The following is a 19,609-nucleotide window of genomic DNA, read 5'->3' as shown; positions in this document are numbered from 1 at the left end:
ATTATGATAATTAGATAGGAGGAATTACTACTTTTGATGTGAATCATTCGTCACAATTTTTAGACTAATTTTTCAAAAATGTTGATTTCTAAACGTTAAAAAAAATTTTTTAATGTGTATTTACGTTCGAGAGAGAAACAGAGCACGCGCAGGGGAGGGGCAGAGAGAGAGGGAGACACGGAATCCGAAGCAGGCTCCAGGCTCCCGGCCGTCCGCACAGAGCCCGATGTGGGGCTCGAACCCGGGAACCGCGAGAGCACGACCTGAGCCCAAGTCGGTGCTGGACCGACTGAGACGCCCGGGCGTCCCTCTGAGCCTCTTTCTCGAGACGTAAACACGGAAAGCCCTAAGCCATGCCTTGCCTTCTCCCTAATTATTTTGTGGACACCAGTCATGGGGATGGAGACGAAGCACTGTGCAAACCTCTGCGGCCGTCTGGGCGCGAGGGGTCGCAGATGTGATCACTGGGGGGGGGGGGCGCCTAATGAGCCCTGGCTCAGCCCGGCCGAGCCACCCGCCTCTGCTGGCCCAGACTCCGGCCAATCGCGCTGCGGCAGGCGCCTTAGCATCACACACGCACAGCTGGCCTCCTCGCCGGGTGCCAGCTGCACGGTCGCAGTCCTGCTCCGGAGATCAGGAGGCAGGGCAAGGAGGGGGGCTCCCCTCGGGAGACCTCCGTGGCCCAGACCTCCCCCCCCTGCCTGCTTCCCTGGGACCCTGCCGGCCCCGAGGGGTCACTGGCAACGGTTCAGCCCCCATGAAGCCCGCCAGGGCGTCCCAGCGCTACAGAAGCATCCGGAGAAACACCGGCCAGCGCTGCCTGTACCAGGAGTCCCTGCTGCTCGGGTGAGTTGGTGTCCCCCACCCGCAGGGAGGAGGACACAGGTGTGCTGAGGAAGGGGAGCCTGGGTCACCCCGAGCCTTGCCTGCGTCCGACCTGAGGGCCAAGACCCCGCTCCGTCCCCCTCTCCTTGAGAGTGGACTCCCAAACTCCTTTCTCTGGGCTCCCCACACCCGGGTTAGCCATCTCGACTCCGTGCCCAGAGGGAGGCGACTGTACCTGCCGGCTGACCGGGGGACCCCAATCTGGCGTCCCCCAACCCCGCCGAACCCACGGGCGTGCGCCCTCTGTTTTCTGTCTGTTTACGCAATTATGCGATGTCAAGAGGGAGTGGGCAATGCATCCATCATAATAAATAAGGTGCCTGTTGGCACGGGCTTCAGGCCAGGGAGAAGTGAGGGAGTGCCATTGGAATCTGTTAAATATTTATAAAGGTATATCAAAACCTCCATCAGTTTGGAGAAATTGAAGGAAATCCTCCTGGGGTAAATGAAAACCGTCGGAATTAGAGAAAAGCAAAGGAATGATTTTCTCTTTACTTCTCAGCGCATCATTGATCAAAGAGCTGTCGCAGAAGACTCTTTTCCCTCCTCCTGAGAAGCCACCTCGCATTTAATTGTTAGGGGGAATAAGTGTTGCTACACGTTGACAAATTGTTCTCCTCCGGAGTCACCGTTGCCCTGAAAGATTTGCCCACCTAAATCCGCTTGGCTAAACCCTTGCTTAAAGAAATCGCTGACTGTCCTGCCTCTCTTAAAGAGGCAGGAACGCGGGGAGGGTCTCCGGATGGCAATGTTGGGTTTCTCTTTATTTCACCTCCAGAGTTGGGGGACAAGGAGGAGCCCCGTCTTTAAAATTAGCTGACTATTTCAATCAGCCTGAAAGAGAAATTGTTTTGCCCACAACGATGGTGCTCTTCAGGAACTGTTCATAAGCACCCTCTTGTCTCTTGGTGTGACGTCTTCTGATAATAGATTTCACGCTGCGAAACCGTCTTCCTTTCCCGAGCCACTAAAGCCACAGGCTCCACTGCACGTATTTCGGTGGCTGCCAGGACCTCCACCTTCTCTCTCTGCCTCCCTGGGTCCCTCATCCCTCCACGCGTAGAAACTTCATACAGATGACCCCGGGGCAGCGAGATGTGGAATGTACCCTGGGCAAGGTCCTTGCTGGAAGCAATTCTACTAATCAGATTTCCTCCTTAATGTCCTGATCCATTCAGCAAGTTGGACGACAGCTTTAATGCTGATGAAACAGGGGACAGCAATGATCCAGAACAAATCTTCCAGAATATTCAGTTCCAGAAAGATCTCATGGCAAACATTCGCTGCAGACCCTGGACCATGAGGCAGAAGCTGGGAGCACTGAGGTAGGGGCTTCCCTTCTCGTTACTGATTATTGTCGGTGTGTTTTCCACGAGGCCGCCCAGTCCCGCCCAAGGGGATGAGCACTGAGACCCACTTGACGGTGGTGACCAGGCGTTCCAGACGTGACTCTGAGAAGCCACGGGTGCCTCCAGGTGGCCAGTTTCTCTGTGTGTGTGTGTGTGTGTGTGTGTGTGCGGTGTGTGCGCGTGCTGGTGGAGAATGTGTGGTTTTCTACCTCCCTTGCAAACGCTAGATCTTAGCATCGTGTGGAGACGTGAACAAAATGGCCAGACTCAGCAGAGACAAGTGTATGAGCCAGACTGAAAATAGACATTACTTTCACCGGCGTGGCCATGTGGACTCTTTTTTTATATATTTTCTACTTCTTTGTCTCCCGTATATGATCACACACACACACACACACACACACGCAGCCTGATTAAGTGGTCTCATGTTACAAGGTCATGAGGGAGGTTATGATGCAGGCACAGGGCCAGGTTACCTTGAGATTTTTTTTTTTTCCTTAGGGAGGGGACCCTACCACGATGGGAAGGGCCCAGGATTTTTAACAGGCATTCTAGCAGATTCCGTCACATACTGAAGGTTAAGATCCACTGACCCCTGTTCCGGGGTTAAACGAGGTGAACCGGGCAAGCGACTTGCATTGTCTCTGGTCCCCGGCGGTCAGGCCCCACCAGTGAGGACTGATTGATGATGCCGATGCCTGGGAGCACAGCAGAGGGGGTTAATCGAATGGCCTTAATGAGCTCCCCTGACCTGTCAAGTGGACCTTCCCGGAGAAACAGACAGTAGCCCTGACCAGCAGGCACCCTGCGTGGACAGGATTAGAACCTTCTCAGTTCTAAGGAAGGAAGGAAGGAAGGAAGAGAGAAAGAAAGAAAGAGAGAAAGAAAGAAAGAGAAAGAAAGAAAGAAAGAAAGAAAGAAAGAAAGAAAGAAAGAAAAAGTCATGTGTTGTATCACAATTTTTAAAGTTATTTATTTATTTATTTATTTGGAGAGAGAGAGAGAGAGAGAGAGAGAGAGAGGTGGTGGTGGGGGGTGGGGGGCAGAGAGAAAGAATCCCAAGCAGGCTCCATACTGTCAGCGCAGAGCCTGAGGCCGGGCTCCAATTCGGGAACTGTGAGATCACAACCTGACCTGAAATCGAGAATCAGACACTTAAGGGACTGACTCACCCAGGCGCCCCTTCCCCACCCCCTCTTTTTTTTAAGTTTCTTTATTTATTTTGAGAGCGTGCGCGTGGGGAGAGGCAGAGAGAGAGAGGCAGTTGTATCCGGATTTTTAAAAGTCGTACAGAAATGCTGTTAAGGATTGCTGGCTGGTGGTTAGTGGGAGGAAGTAGTAATTACTAATCAGTAATTCATAACCATTAATTACCAGTAAGAGCCTAAGCCATTTTAACCTGCAGGCAGAGCGCGGCAAATGATAACTTTTCAGCCGATACACTTCCCGAGCCAAAGGGCAAAATCCGGGCCCTCCGCCCTGACGTCTGGCCAGCGGCCGGGCCACACGGCGCTGCCTGGGGCGGAGGCGGTCCGGCTCTCAGACGGGCTGGTGCTCTGAGCACCTCCATAGATCATCCCCTGGACCCGCGCGTCTCCTCCCTCGTCACCTTCAGGAGCTACCAGAGCGATGCATGCCTCCCTAATTGGACCCGCTGAGGCGTCTGGAAAGCACAGAGGCCACCGAAGCCTGACCGTGTGGGGACCCAGGGAGCGAGGCGGACGCAGAAAAGGGCAGGGGTCCCGGCTGGGTCTGGGGCAACAGCCACCTGTCGGGGAGGACGGGTCTGTTCACCTCGCAGGGGAGCCAGCGGCCGGCGCCCTAACGGGGCCAGGCTAGCTCGGTCCCCCCTGGTTCCTGAGTGCCCGGCCCACCCTGTCGCCCTCCGTTACTGTGGCTTTTGGTCTCTTTCACGCTGTTAGAGAGGGGGTGCCTTCTGGGACAACAACTCTGTTTCACGCACCTCTGTGCCCCAGTCTGCTTGCCCCAACGAAGTGTGCAGAAAATGTCTGCAGGAAGAAAATGATAAATGATTAGATGAGATAAATGATGTCACTTGTACAGGCCTCTATCTTTTAAGTGCTCTGCAGGGCAGGGCGTCAACCCTCACCCTTGCTTGCATTTCTGGTCCTGACCAGAATGAAGCCAGGGCATTGGCTGGCGGGGCTGGGCTGATGGGGTGATCGCAACGAGGGCACCGGGCTCCAGATCCCAGCAAACGCTCCAGTTCGCTCACGTTTCGCTCGGAAAAGGGAGTCAGCTAGTTCCTGGGGTCTCAGGGAGGGACTCAGGACCGGGGAGGGGGCCGCTAAACGGCTGTTGAGAGGCGTGTGCGAGACCTCCCTCACCAGCCAGCCGGGCAGACTGAAGGTCGAGGGGCTCTGAAGAGGCACCGAGCACAGTCAAGGGGAGGGGGCTGGTCATGGATAACGAGGGTCTCATCAGCGCAGCGTCAGACAAGGTGGCCTCGAAGGTGACCTTCATCCCCAAGAGTCCTCAATTCCCGTCCGCCCCATTAGCGCCAACGGGGATTGTCTAACCCCGCTGTTCATTTAGGTGTGGGTTTGACCGTCCATCCCGGGGACTTCGGTCCACTGCAGGGATGAATCATGTAGGTGGAGACATCGGGTCAACCCACCACACCGGTCAGCGTGTGTCAGTAGTTTGTGGGAGGGAAGACGCAGCGGTAACCAGACACCCACGACCCCCTCCCTGAAGCGGGCTCTCCGAAACTAGGTCTGACCTTCAATTCCAGACGCGAGGGCTGCAGGGAGCGGCCGCCGAGGTTAAGTGAGGGGCCGAGGTGCTAGCACCCGCTGCCGGGACTTCCAACGCTCACGATTCCCGGCCAACAACCCGAATCAGGGGAGGGCTTTAAGAAATTCAGTTGTAGGGCGCCCAGGGGGGTACCGCCCGTTAAGCGTCCAACTCTTGATCTCGGCTCAGGTCGCGATCTTGCGGTTCCTGAGTTCGAGCCCCATGCCGGGCTCTGAACCGACAGCCTGGAGCCTGCTTGGGATTCTCTCTCTGCCTCTCTCTCTGCCCCTCCCCTGCTCACGCGCTCGCTCTCTCAAAATAGGTGAATTTTTTTAAAAAATGTTAAAAAAAAAGAAATTCAATTGCAACTCATTTGGGCATTAACTCATCATTTTCTGTAAATAAATGTATCCTTTTAAATTGTTTTGTTTTGTTTTGTTTTCCCGGAATATATTTGGTAAGGGAGCCCTCTGGTCGCTGGAAGCCAGGAAATGAACGGTTTGCGTACTTTCATAGCCGGCTCCCTGCCACAGTATCTTGTCCCTCACGTTTGGCCACCTGCTCCTGTCACACTTTCACACGTTTCGCCACGATTCCAGCGGTGCCAAAATTGTGCTCACTGTCATCGCTCTCTTGTCTCAGGCAAGCGAAGGAGATTGTGCTGAAATTCGAAGGGAGGCTGACCAGGACCCGAGGATACCAAGCGGCAGGTGCAGAGGTGAGAGCGTGTACGCATGGCGATCCCACCCCTTCCTGTGGCCTCGGGGCCAGGAAGGTGCGTGACATTGTGCTTGCCATTATGCATCGGCTGTGCGCATCAGTCGTTACAGCCGTAGAGCGATGCTGGTCCCTGGAGGGTCTGCATGTCCCAGAACTTGGACTTTAGTCCCTGGGGCCATCACTCACCATTTGTACATGACCCTGGGTAAACCTGACTCATCCCAGAAAGGCTATCTTCCCTCGAGAGAATGATCTAGCATTTTTCCTAGCATTTTTCCTGACTTACTCCCTCCCTTACGTGTAAGTTTTATTTACAGCGTGTCTTGTAATGGGAACGTTATAGATCTATCCCAGCGCTTATTTGAGAACTCAGTGCTATGTTTTTTGTTTGTTATTTTTCCCATTCAGCCCCTTAAAGCTAAACTTTAGTATCTAATTGCAATGATCTGTTTAGAGAGACATTGCAATCATTCCCATAAATGTTCAGAAGCCAAAGAAAAAAATCATCCTCGTATATAGTATCTTTTTCTGGAGTTCACATGGCAGTCACTGAGTCTATAATTTTCACACAGAGTAATCACAGCGTACAAACGTTTTTTCACTTAAGCCCATAACACAAGGATTTTTCCGTGTTGCTCTGAACGTTTTACACATGTTGTCTCCCGTGACAGACAAGTACATTAGCTCAATTGGTTATTTGTCTGCTGGTAAATTAACTTAATTTGTTATTTGTCTGCTGGTGTATATTTAAATTGCCTTTAATTTTTCATTATTATTAATAACCCTGCAAAGGCTATCTTTGCACATAGTGCTTTTTCTATGCTTTAAAATTCCTTTCCTGGGATAAATGCCAGAACTATAATCATTGTAGAAAAGTAAAATTTGTTTTTTGGCTCTTGATAGGTATTTTTTTTCCTAAAGTTTATTTATTTACTTTGAGAGAGAGAAAAAGAGCGTGTGAGCAGGGAAGGGGCAGAGAGAGAGAGGGAGAGAGTCCCAAGCAGGCCCCGCACTGTCAGCACAGAGCCCCGTGCAGGGCTTGAACTCACAAACCGTGTGATCATGACCTGAGCTGAAATCAAGAGTTGGACACTTAACCCATTGAGCCATCCAGGTGCTCCGGCTCTTGATAAATATTAATAAATTATTTTCCAAAACCCTTGATAGTTCACCTTGCCATGCATGACAAGTTTTACTGCCTTCATATTTTTGCCAATATTGGATATTGTATTTTTTTAAGTTGGTTATATTTTAACAGAAAGGAGCTGACAAATGCACTCTTTTCAGATTCTCTGAAACAAACCAACAAAATCCTTAATGAAGTTTAAATAAAAGCTGGTCACGGAGCACCTGGGTAGCTCCGTCGGTTGGGCGTCCAACTTCGGCTCGGGTTACGACCTCACAGTTGGTGGGTTCGAGCCCCGCGTCGGGCTCTGTGCCGACAGCTCGGAGCCTGGAACCCGCTTCGGATTCTGTGTCTCCCTCCCTGTCTGCCCCTCCCCCACTTGTGCTCTGTCTCTCTCTGTCTCAAAAATAAATAAATGTAAAAAAAATTTTTTCGTTAAAGCTGGTCCTAAATTTTACTTAACTGAAAAATTAGATAAAGTCTCAAAGGGTCCTCAAGGCTCTGCCTTGGCTTTCTTCTTCCTTTGCACAGACTGTGCCTGAAAACTCTAATCTATTCCTAGGACGAAAATTACCCGAGTGCTTATGCCTGTCAGGCGATGATGGGGCTCATGCAATAAATACATTTAACAAAATTATCTTTTTAATGCTAAGCACATGTGCCGCCCGGCTCCCTCATTTTCCCTAAACAGATGGCCTGCGATGCAGTGGGAAGTCTCTTGGAAAATACTAGAAGGTCCTATTCAGACAACCTGTAATATATATGAGTGAAAAGCACAGCAACTTTTAGTCACAGTGACATCAGTAAGGATTAAAGGTGTAATTCGACCAGGGGCTGACTTACTAGACTTAGGGTTTCCAGAATGAGAAGGGGAACCAGAATTCCCAGCCTCACCTAGAGACGGGCTGCCCAAAGGTGCTCGGTGGCACCTTTGTAGGAGCAATGGCCCTGCAGAAAGGGGTTCAATCCAGTTCAGTTTAATCCACGTGCCACGCTTTGTCCCAGGCCCTGGGGTCATGTCCCGACTGGGTCACTTCCGCCTTCTGGGGGGTGCAGTAAAGTGTCAAAGACAGGTCCCCCTTTCGCGTGTCTTCCTCACGCTTTGGTTCCTCCCCTCCCTGTTCGGAACAACATTCCTCCACCTTTTTATGTGTATTTCTTTTTTTTATTTTGAGAGAGAGAGAGTGGGAGTGGGGGAGGGGCAGAGAGGGAGAAAGAATCCCAAAGTAGCCTCTGCACTGTCAGCACAGAGCTCAAGGTGGGGCTCGAACTCACAACCGTGAGATCATGACCTGAGCCGAAATCAAGAGTCGGCCGCTTAACCGACGGAGCCGCGCAGAAGCCCCTATAATTTTTTACACTGGAAATTTTGACATGAACCACGGAGGACCAGCACCCACTCCAGCTGCCGCGGAGAGAAAACAGAAGCCATCCAGCCCGCAGCCCATCTGTTTATAGTCCTTGGTTTGTCTGACGAAGATGCGACTGTTTTCCAAATAGTACGTTTTGTGTCACGGGCTACCCATTCTCCCGTGACTCCCGGCACTGAGATCCGGTCACCAGTCCCAGGGGCTCCACCCTGTCCTGTCCTGGGAGTCCCGGCTGCAGAGCACAAGGCATCCTGGGGGGCCCTCCCCGGTGTCCGGCCTGTGTCCTCGCCCCCCTGGGTCTCCACCTGAGCCTGCTTACAGGCAGTCCTCCTTCAGTGCCAGCAGGTGTCCCTGTTTCTTACGGAAGCAAGGTCTGAGTGGGTGGGGCCTCCGGGACCCGAGAAGTCACTGCGGCAGGAGGGAGGACACCCAAGTCTCTCTGCCATCGTTTCCCTGCTCTGACTTTGGTTTTCACGTGTGATTCTCAAGATTCCTTCTGGTTCTAATAGTGTACGTCCTTTGTTTTTCACGCAATACCCACCAGGGAGGTCACCCTTCCCTAGAGCCTGGATGGCATGATTTGGCACCTGCCTATGATGGTATATAGGCTGATTGGCCTCCTGGAAGGCCCTACTGCTTTTGCACACGTCCCCCTATAACCCACTCTCCTCCGTGCAAGAGCCCGGGCAATCCTTGAAACAGTAAACTGTTTACTTAAACTGTTTAAACTGTTTAAACTGTTTCCTTACTTAAAACATAGATAGATCATAGATAGATAGATAGATAGATAGATATAGATAAATAGATGGGTGGATGGATGGACAGATGATGGAGAGATGATAGATAGATAGATAGATAGATAGATGATAGATAGACAGACAGAGAGACAGATAGGCATTCATTACACTTAGAGTTAAATCTCACTCCTTCCCATGATCCAGCTGATCTCGCCATTGCCTACCTGTTGGATCTACCCCACCTCCCCACTTCCATCCTCTGCTGTAAAATGTCCAGCACGTGCTAACTCGCGGATTGCATGCTGTCCTGCCCTCCTAGAGAGCTCCTCTACCGATTTCTTATTTTCTGAAGTATTGATTTCTTTTCATTCAAGTCTCAGCTCAAGTATGACCTCTGCAGACAGACCTTTCCTGACCCCCTTGTTTAAAAGAGCTCTCTCCTCCAGTCCTAATGGACCACGTCCCATGGTGGCGTTGACTCTTTCGTTGCCTTCCCTCTATCTGGATGCAAGCTCGGTGCCAGCTGACGTCTTACGTGTCTTGTCGACTTGCATTCGCTGTACTAGAAACACACACAGTGCTCAGGACGTGCTCTGGATGAATGCATTTTTCATAAACTAGCATTCGTGTGGTTAGAACGCACTTATTCCAGGTGAACTTACAAGACTTCCCAAAGAGGAAAGAACGAGCTTATTTGGTACGGAGTCTTACCAGACTCAGTAACCCAGGCCCACAATTAAGACCCATTTCTTCCAAGTCTGGCTCCTGGTTTTGCTTTGTTTTGTTTTTCCTCTGCTCTTAAAATCTCAAATCATTTCGGAGTTTCAGGCTTTCCATGGAGATTTGATGCAAATCATCAGAGAATCAGGTGTTTTTTCCCATGCCTTATGGAATCTTGGTCATAACAAATCACATGTTTCAAGGAAGCTCCTTTAGGAAGCTAGGGCAGACCGTCGTCACCAGAACGAGCGTTGAGGGTCTGGCGGCCTTGAAGCTGAGTTCGGGGCCCCTGACTTGTCACATGAGCTCCAGAGGCGGGGGGGGGGGGGGGGGGGGCGGGAGGAGGTTTTGCATATCTCCCACTTAGAAAAATTGCTCTGCGTTAGTCTGTTTCATGCACTGAAATTCTCATTGGAAGAGTAACTCTGAATACCACTGATCAAAGCCCACTTCTTGGACCGATGAGGACCTTGAAAGAAAACGCCTTTCCCAGGAGTGCGCAGTAGGGTAGCAGTTGAACTGGAGCTGGCATCAGGTCTGGGGCCCTCCTCCAGGGCTGCTTACACCGCAGGACTTCACCGCGGGCCAGAGACTCAGATGCTTTCCAACACCAAACCCTCCCCCGAGGATGTGTGAGCACCCTGCCTCTGCCTGCTGCAGGGACAACAGAGCGAAAGCTTTGGTCTTTGCCTCCGTGCCAAAGGACATAAGCCACGGGAAAAAAAAAAAAACCAAAAAAAACCAGAAGGGCAGCACGAGGTAGGATGAGCTGAGCATGACGAGAATGTCGATGGCCGGGAAGTTTGCAGGGAGCAGGGTCTGCCTCTCTCCAGAGACCCTGTGCGGACGCATCGCGGGCGTGGTTAGGTCTGAGCTGCGTCTTGGGTCACGAACAGAAGACCAACAATTACAACGTCTGGTGAAACTCGAACAGATTTGCGTTTCGCGTGTCTGGCCTTGGCAGGCACAACCCGAACGGCACGATCGTGCGTTCAAGCATCAGGACCGCGCGCTGTCTCAGACTTCAGAATCCTGTAATTGCATTTGGAGCCCCTCTTTCCGCGGTGATATCATTTGCTTCCAACACAAGCCCGGATTGTTTGTGTGTTAAAATGGACAGCCTGCCAACATTGTGAGGGAGCAGCCGGAGTCCCGGCGCGCTGTGCTTTGTTCTCCTCAGAGGAAAGAGAGAGAGGAGAAAAAAAAGAGAGAGAGAGCTTGAACTCTTGGCAGTTGCCTCTTAAACACACAAGACGAATTTGCAGAGCTCCCCGCTGGTGGCCTCTGCCAGGAGAGAGGGCAGGAGACCGGCACAGGTGCGGGACGGGAGGCACACGGCGGGCAGGGCTCGTGCTCGGCGTATGTTCTAGACTCTCATCCCCCAAGCGGGGAATTGTGGTCACCGGGGCAGTTTGCTGGCCATGCGGACTCCTGGGCCCCAACCTCAGAGTGGACATCACTCCTCAAGGGATTTCCACTAGTCCCCAGGGCGGGAACGGTAGGAATAAGGCAGCCTGTGACCCTGGACCATACGCACGTCGATACAGACGCCGCAGCTCAGGTCCCAAGCAGGTGTCGTCACCCTACCAAGAGCGGACAGGGGCTGCTCTGGTCCTAGTGTGGCCTCAAGTCCTATGACGTCATAATCACAGGCATGTCTGGGAACCTCTCCTCCACCAGGGACCTTAGCGTCACGATGTCACTGCCATCCTGACAAATGCGAAGCCCGCTAACCCTGCTCCCTCCTTTCCAGCTCTGGCGGAAATTTGCTCGCGGGGCCTGTAACTTCATGGTCACCTTCATCCCCTGGGAAATGAGGATAAAGAAAATCGAGAGTAAGTGTGGGCGCTCGGGGGGTGGGGGGGGGGCAGCGGGGAGGCCCTGCCAGTGGCCAGACGACAGCGTGGCCCGAGAAGGGGCTCCGTGTCCTGGTCCTCGCCCTGTGCGTGGTGAGGCGCCGGGCTGGACGCGGGACGGTGGAGACGGAAGGCATCTGTCCGCCGCTTCCCCGGACGACAGCTGTCCCACATTCGCTGCGGCTCACAGGTCGTTCGTGACTCGGACCCGACACAGACCCAGAAGGAGCAGGTGGAAGACTGCACAAGGTTAATGTGAGCATTTGCCAAACCAAAACTCAGAAATCTGCATTTCCTTAGGGGTAAGCGGCACCATTTAGAAAACATATTCTAAACTCGTTCACACAACACACACCCATAACACAGAGCACGCAATGCCAGGAACAAACTCAACAGTGCGTCTGAAATGAAGGAAGCTGTAAAATTGGGCCACCACATATCTCAAGAGTCTTGTGAGAGGCACAGGTGACTTCATGTTTGGAAGATGTGGACCTTCTTAGCGTCACTTTACAGGTTTCCAGCAATTGCGGTAAAAACCTCAACGCAGTTTTTTAATTTTCTGTACTCAACAAGATGATCGTGAAACGTATATGGAAGAAAACCACCCAGAAGACGCGTCGAAAAAAAAATTTTTTTGACGATGCACATGAGCTTGCGTAACCAAAGGGTTCAAGGACACGAGGAACACTACCGCCCTTGAATCTGTAGCACAGCACTGCAGATACACTGGATTCTTACAGAGTTCTGTTAGATCCTCCACTTAAAGTCCCACTAGCTATTAAACATAAAATAGGGAAACCACGAAAGAATTAAGACAGAGCGTGTGATCTCCGAATGGATCAGGACAGAAGCCCGTCCAATCCCGAAGGTGAAGAAGGAAATCATCAAGGAAGAGAGGGCTGCATTTGGTCACCTATAAAGGCAGCCTACATCCTTGAGACAGCAAAGCTGAGAGTCAAAGGGAGAAAAGCCCATTTTCAGCATTTCAGTGGAATTTAGCACCGGCACACGCGATGGGCAGGACTGCCCACTGGGAAGGCGTCTCCGGGGGAAAGTTAAAATGTGTAGCAAAAACCTTCATGCTGTTTGTGCCCTTCGATAAAACTCCCCCATCCCTTAACGACAGAAGAGACGAGAGCCACAACAAAATCAGCGCAGGCGGACAAAGTCGGTGCCCCACCCGGATTTCTCGACTTGGCTGGTCCAACTCTTCCCAGCAGCTCTGGGTGTGGATGCTGTGACTCACGGCTGGCCCTCCCCCCCCACCCCTCCACCCCACCCAAGCCAGGCTCCAGCACCGTATCCTTGCTTGGCCCTTTCCCCTGACCTGCCCTGACCCCCACACTCCCTTTCTCCAGAGAGCACTTGCCCACTGTGCCCTGACCTTGGACAGAAATGGTCTAGGGCAGACTTATTCACCCCAGTGAATCCCCCACCAAGTGAAAAGTCAGAAACTTCCGAAATGGCCGGGAGTGGGGCGAGGTTAAGTAAACTACGGAAAATTCACCTGACGAAGCAATACAATTTATTTCATGGAAGAATTTTTTTTTTGCGTGAGAAAATGCTGATAATAATTAACAACTCAAGATGCATGTTGTAGACAGATGCCAATTTTATACAAAAAATCTATATGTGGAGAATAATAATGAGGGGTCACACGAAAAGCTTGTTAGAAACTCTAATGGTAATTAAAAAAATTTTTTTAACGTTTATTTATTATTGAGAGACAGAGACAGAGCATGAGCCTGGGAGGGGCAGAGAGAGAGAGAGAGAGAGACACAGAATCTGAAGCAGGCCTCAGGATCTGAGCTGTCAGCACAGAGCCCGACGCGGGGCTCGAACTCACAAACTGCAAGATCATGACCTGAGCCGAAGTCGGATGCTTAATCGACTGAGCCACCCAGTCGCCCCAGAAACTCTAATAGTAATTTTAATTTAGTGTTCTAGAATAGGTAATGTTTTTTTTTTTCTTTGTGATGTTTTGTGTTTTCCTATTTATTGTGACCAACGTAAACTAAATTTGAAATACAAATTCAGGGGATTTTTTTTTAAGTATGGTACAAATCACACACACCCTTATCTTCTTAATAGAAATTAGGTTTTGAATACACTTTTTATTTAGAATAAAATATGTAGGAAAGTGTAGGTATATAGGAAAGTATATAGGAAAGTATATAGGAAAGGTATATAGGAATTATAGAAATTCCTTTACCCAGTTTCCCCTAATGTTAACATCTAGCCAATTGCTATATATCTTGAAATTAAGACAAAAGAATTCTAAGAAAAATCCTGGGAATTCTCAAAACTGTAACAAATGAAAAAAAAAATATATATATATATATACACATATATATATATCAAATTCTCAAAAGATGTTGATTCTTTTTTTAAAAGAGTTGGGTTTTTTTAATTTTATTTTTATAAGGAGAGCACATGAGCAGGGGAGAGAAACAGAGGGAGAGAGAGAATCCCACTCAGGCTCCCAGTGCAAAGCCAGATGCGGGACTCGATCTCACCACCCTGGGATTATGACCTGAGTAGAAGTCAAGAGTCAGACCCTCAACCGACTGAGCCACCCAGGCTCCCCTCAAAAGATGCTGATTCTTCTGAACATACATGAAATGTTGTAAATTTGACGAGTATTTCAGAAGTATTTTGACATAATGAATTTGAAGTATAATGACATAATGAATATGTCATTAGGGAAATTATGAAATTAGGGATTTTTTTTTGTGCTTATAACTGGAAATACCAGGGAACATCTTGACCCACGTAAATGACTATTTTGGGGGAACACCCCAGTTGGCCTTCTTGGTCTGTGCCCCGATACACGAACAACTGCAACGTTGCTTACAGAGAACTTTGCACCGTGAGGGTTTTATATTGTTCATCCTGTTTATACTGTTTTGTTTTTTGGTTTTTGGTTTTTGTGTGCGTGTGGGGTTTTTTGTTTGTTTGTCTTGGGTTTTTTGGGTTTTTTTGGTTTTTTTCTTTTTTTTAATCGTTCTTATTATCTTGTCTTTCTTTAGGTCATTTTGGATCTGGTGTTGCCTCCTACTTCATATTCTTGAGATGGTTATTTGGAATTAATATTGTGCTCACAATTATGACAGGTGCTTTTATCGTCATTCCAGAGGTAAGAACTAGTTCAGGAGAGATAAAAATGCCAGTTGTTAAAAACAAGAGATGTCAGAGCAGTTTCATAACACGACTCCCCTCATCATCCTTGTATTCAAGCAAATTTTTTCTGTGGAGGGCCAGCTAGTAAATAGCTCGGGCTTTGCGGGGCCACGTGGCCCCTGTCACACCCTTTCTGTCTGCCACGAGGTGTGAAAGTGGCCACGGATGGCACATGAACAGTGTGGCTGTGTTCCAGTAGAATTCTATTTTTTTTTTTTTTTTGATGTTTATTTATTTTTGAGAGAGCGAGAGTGAGCAGGGGAGGGGCAGAGACAGAGGGAGACACAGAATCCGAAGCAGGCTCCAGGCGCTGAGCTGTCAGCACAGAGCCCTGATGCGGGGCTTGAATCCATGAACCTCAAGATCACGACCTGAGCTGAAGTCGGACGCTCAACCGACTGAACCACCCAGGCGCCCCCAGTCGAATTCTATTTATGGATACTGAAATTTGACTTTCAGATCGTTCTTAAGTGTCACAATATATCATTCTTCTTTTAATTCTTTTCCAACCATTTAAAAATGCAAAAACGCTTCTTAGCTCTTAGGCTGTTCAAAAAGAGGTGACAGGCCAGATTCGGCATCTGGACCAGTGTGCAGACACTGTTCAAATAAAACCCACTTCTCAACTAACCTTTGTCCTCCCAAAGTAAATGGAGTTATTTTCTGTGCCATCAAAGAAACCCGGTGACCCCAAAACCCATCTGTAGAAGCCCCGTCCAGCCCAGAGACAGAATACCCGGGCGGGCTGATCAAGCAAAGAGAAAATCTGCCCACCCGGGATTACCTCTTCATCAGTGAGAATCAACACAAATCCAGCCCCTAGAGATCTCACACGTGCAATGCCTTCACAGGCCGTGGGGATCGGCCACCCCTTTTCTTCTGGTCCCCTGCCCTCACTGAGGATCCCACGACGTCCTGTTCTCTCCCACCAGCTCATTGCGGGCCAGCCCTTCGGAAGCACGGACAGCAAGACGATCCCCAAGGAGAGTGTTATGTCTGCCCAAGACCTGGACACCGTCTGGTCCCTGGGGGTGAGATGGAGGCTGGGTCGCACCTCATCTTGAGGGAGGGCTGAACGGGGGCCACAGTTCTGGAGCCCGGAAGTGACGCTGAGTGCTCTCTCTTTGCAGGGTTATCTACAGTACTCTGTCCTCTTCTACGGCTATTACGGCAGGGAGAGAAGGATCGGGAGAGCGGGCTACCGGCTGCCCCTGGCGTACTTCCTGGTGGGCATGGCTGTGTTTGCTTACAGCTTCATCATCCTCTTAAAAAAGTATGGCTGCTCAGTTTCTCCAAATACATGCCAAGAGTGATACGTGTGATCGCAAGCTGGCCAATACCGTGTAATGTTAAGGCAGAACTGTACCCGCTTTGTAGGTGGGGGGACCAAAGCTAAAGAGAGATGTGCTCATTTTAACCAGCAGCTGTGTGCCAGGCTCCAGGTTGGGTCTGGAGAGACAAGAATCCCACAGACTTACCAGTTAACGTAATTTCAGGCAATTTGGTAAGTGCGGTGACAGAGATAGGAACAGGATGGTCTAAGTGACCGGAGCTTGCAGAGAGCCAAACATTCTCCGTTGGCCGCACGTCGGCCTGTGACCGAGCTACGAGTTCGGTAAGGGACAGGCTCGTCCGCGTCATGATGCGGTTGGCGCACCCGGTCCATCACTGAGAGGAGACACGGTGGGAGGGAGACAAAGTGGCTGGGGGTGAGGCGTCCCGCACCGTCCCCACCGCGAGACCCACAGCCACTCACTTCCCCTCCCTGGGCCTCATTACTAAAATGGGCGGGTTGGCTCCCAAGACGGCCAGGTGCCCTGCCAGCCTTCACACGCCCCGCTTCTGTATTGGGGCCAGACACAGCGGACTGACTGACGGGCTGGGAGTCCAGGGAGAACCTGGCCCCACCCTGCGTGGCTCACCGGCTGCTTCTGTCAGCCTCGTGGGCACCATCACCATCACCATCAAAAAACAAAAGCCTAAAGAGGTGCACAGTGACCCAGGGGCCTCCACTTGGCAAGAAGCTTTCCAGCCTAGCTTCTGGGGGGTTCTCAAAACCCCCACTTGGAAGACAGGCCTTTTGCTCGATGTTACAATCTAAGAGACGGATGAGAGCAAACTCAGGAGCAAGGACTGTGGAGAGAGAACAGATAAAAGGTTATCACCAGAGACAGTCTGAAGGCAGAGGGACTTTGACCTTCAGTCTGAAGGAAGAGGGACGGCGGCTCCTGCCTTCAGAGGCATCTCAAGGGTGTCATGGGCAGGAGGTACCTGACAGGCTCCCTTCAGTGGGCAGGAAGACGAAGTCAGCTCCAGGGAGAGTTTGATTTCACAGTCACACTGCCCGGCCCCGGGCACACATGCCTTCAGTGACCTCCCGGCCACCAGAGTGGCCAATGCCATTTGCACAAGAGGGGCGCTGGACCCACCGGTGCCCCCCAGGGGCGGCCGGGGCCCATCTGACGCTGCCCTCACATGCTCGTCCCGGCTCCTCTCTTGCAGGATGGCCAAGAACTCGCGCACGAGCCTCGCCAGAGCCTCCAACGAAGACTACACGTTCTGCTGGCGGGTGTTCTGTGCCTGGGATTACCTCATCGGAAACCCAGAGGCCGCCGAGAGCAAAACGGCCGCCATCGTAAACAGCATCAGGGTGAGTGGGGCGGCGCAGGGGGCGCCGAGGGCAGTCAGGGGTCCTCCGACCTCGCCCGCAGCCTTGACCGCGGAGCCCCTGAGCCTCCGCGAGAGTCCGAGTCCTCCTCGGCGAGGGGACCGGCCCCGTGCACCCACAATCCCATGGAATACAGAACGGGGCATTGAAAAACTCTTTATTTTAATTTTCTAAATTTCATCCCCCGAAAATTTCAGTTGGTGCATTGCTGGTAATTTGCATAAGGGATTGCCACCATATTGCAGGTAATTTGTGAGTGAAAAAATACACGCGTGTTGGCGACGTGAGCTTTAGCGGTAGCTCAGGAGAGGAAGCAGTTAGAAGCTCGCAGGGACTGGGGTCTACTGAGCAACCCGACAGCTCAATGCTGCCCCTTTCGGGAAATACCATTAGATCATTTCATTTATCAAATAACATGCTCTGCCCCCTCGTCTCCCCAAGCCCCCATGTGCATTTATTTTAATTTAATTATTTTTTAATGTTTATTCATTTTTGAGAGAGAGAGAGACAGCGTGCAAGCAGGGGAGGGGCAGAGAGAGGGGAGACACAGAATCCGATGCAGGCTCCAGGCTCCGAGCTGTGAGCACAGAGCCCGACGCGGGGCTCGTACTCATGAACAGCGAGGTCCAGACCTGAGCCAAAGTTGGGCAATTAACCAACCGAGCCACCCAGGCGTCCCTCCGTTTTCATCTAATTATTATACAAAGCACTGATGTCAACAACGTCTCACAGAGCGGCTCCAGATACTGACTCATCATTTCTTATCATGAAATAATTCTAAAGACTTATGATTAATGGTAACGCTAAGCTTCTAACTGAATGTGTCTTTCCTTAAAGGAGGCCATCCTGGAAGAACAGGAGAAGGAGAAAAGTAAAAACCCGTACGTATGGAGACTCCCCATGCTTCATTCATTGAAATGCTACTTTAATTTGGCACAAAAATGATCCAACTATCTATATCTTATTTTCACACATCGTCCGGTAGCTCTTCTTCGTTTTTAAAAATATTTTTAAGTTTATTTATTTGTTTTGAGACAGAGAGAGAGAGAGAGCAGGTGAGGACCAAAGAGAGAAGGGAGAGAGAATCCCAAGCAGGTTCCCTACGTTCAGCATGGAGCCCGATGCAGGGCTCGAACTCACAAACTGCAAGGTCATGGGCTGAGCTGAAACCAAGAATTGGACATTTGACTGACTGAGCAGTCCAGACGCCCCTCTTCTTTCTTCTTAAAATCCGTCTTTCTAGTAATGTGACACGTGGGAAGCCTGTAATCTAATCGGTCAGTAGCAGTAGTCAAGAGTGGCTCCTTCCTCCTTAGATCAGGCCACAGGGTGAGAGTTCTTTTACTTAGATAATAAAGGAGGTATTTTTAGCACCAATTTCTAGCTTGCTAAATTAAGCAAAGAGTACTTTATTCTTTTTAATGGTTATTTATTTTTGAGAGAAAGAAAGAGAGATAGAGCGTGAGCGGGGGAGGGGCAGAGGGAGAAGGAGACAGAACCGGAAGCAGGCTCCAGGCTCCGAGCTGTCAGCACAGAGCCCGACGCGGGGCCCGAACCCACAAACCGCGAGATCACGACCTGAGCGGAAGTCGGACACCCAACCTACTGCGCCACCCAGGTCCCCGAGCAACAAATCCCAGAAGTCACAAGACGCAAATAATATCCAATTCTTGTCGACAAGCCTTCCAAGGTGATGGCTCAGATCTGAACTTCTCTGGGATTTGAGGGCTGTCTGGGTGAGGTGAGGCCCTTTAGCCAGAGAGTTGACACAGAAGGGCCAATCCCCCAAGGGACAGTGACCTGTCCTCACGGGACAACTCTCTGACATCCTCCCTGGGTCTTTAGCCCCTGGATTCGTTTCCGTGACGCAGAAAGCCTGTCGGAGCCATGCCGTGGACGTGGGGAGGTGCGCAAGCCCACGCAAGCCCCTGAGGAAGCAGGTGGGAAGGATTCCCCACAGGGAGGCGGGGGAGGGGCGCCTACTCTCCCTTCGTCCTTAGCTCCCACGACCCGGGACGGTCCCCTGGCCCTTCCGGGCCTCCACTTCCTCCCCTGTGAAACGAGAATGGGGCTCCATAGAAACTTCTCAGAGGGCAGAGAGCACCCACCCATCACAGCCACCCCCCGGGCACAAAACATGCCGACCACTTTGGGGCCCACCCCGATTCCCTGAGTTAGAACGTCTGGATGTGGGCCACCACGATCCACATTCTTACCAGGTGATTTTGCTGTCCCCCACAT

At 50.9% G+C, this 19,609-nt stretch overlaps 1 protein-coding gene across 1 annotated transcript in view; it reads left to right on the top strand.

Annotated features, from left to right (window-relative positions):
• Positions 1-742: 742 nt before the first annotated feature.
• The window catches only part of TMC3 (transmembrane channel like 3), a 40,856-nt gene continuing 21,989 nt past the window's right edge, over positions 743-19,609 (top strand). The window contains exons 1-9 of the mRNA XM_027068240.2: positions 743-846; positions 2,064-2,210; positions 5,634-5,709; positions 11,418-11,499; positions 14,550-14,656; positions 15,633-15,731; positions 15,831-15,973; positions 17,203-17,350; positions 18,206-18,249. Of these exons, the coding sequence (XP_026924041.2) occupies positions 758-846; positions 2,064-2,210; positions 5,634-5,709; positions 11,418-11,499; positions 14,550-14,656; positions 15,633-15,731; positions 15,831-15,973; positions 17,203-17,350; positions 18,206-18,249 (935 nt within the window). The 5' untranslated portion in view covers positions 743-757. The remainder of the gene's footprint in view (positions 847-2,063; positions 2,211-5,633; positions 5,710-11,417; positions 11,500-14,549; positions 14,657-15,632; positions 15,732-15,830; positions 15,974-17,202; positions 17,351-18,205; positions 18,250-19,609) is intronic.

The sequence above is a fragment of the Acinonyx jubatus genome, chromosome B3 (genome assembly GCF_027475565.1).
Source record: "Acinonyx jubatus isolate Ajub_Pintada_27869175 chromosome B3, VMU_Ajub_asm_v1.0, whole genome shotgun sequence".
NCBI lineage: Eukaryota > Metazoa > Chordata > Mammalia > Carnivora > Felidae > Acinonyx > Acinonyx jubatus.
This window is presented reverse-complemented; position numbering and strand designations above follow the sequence as displayed.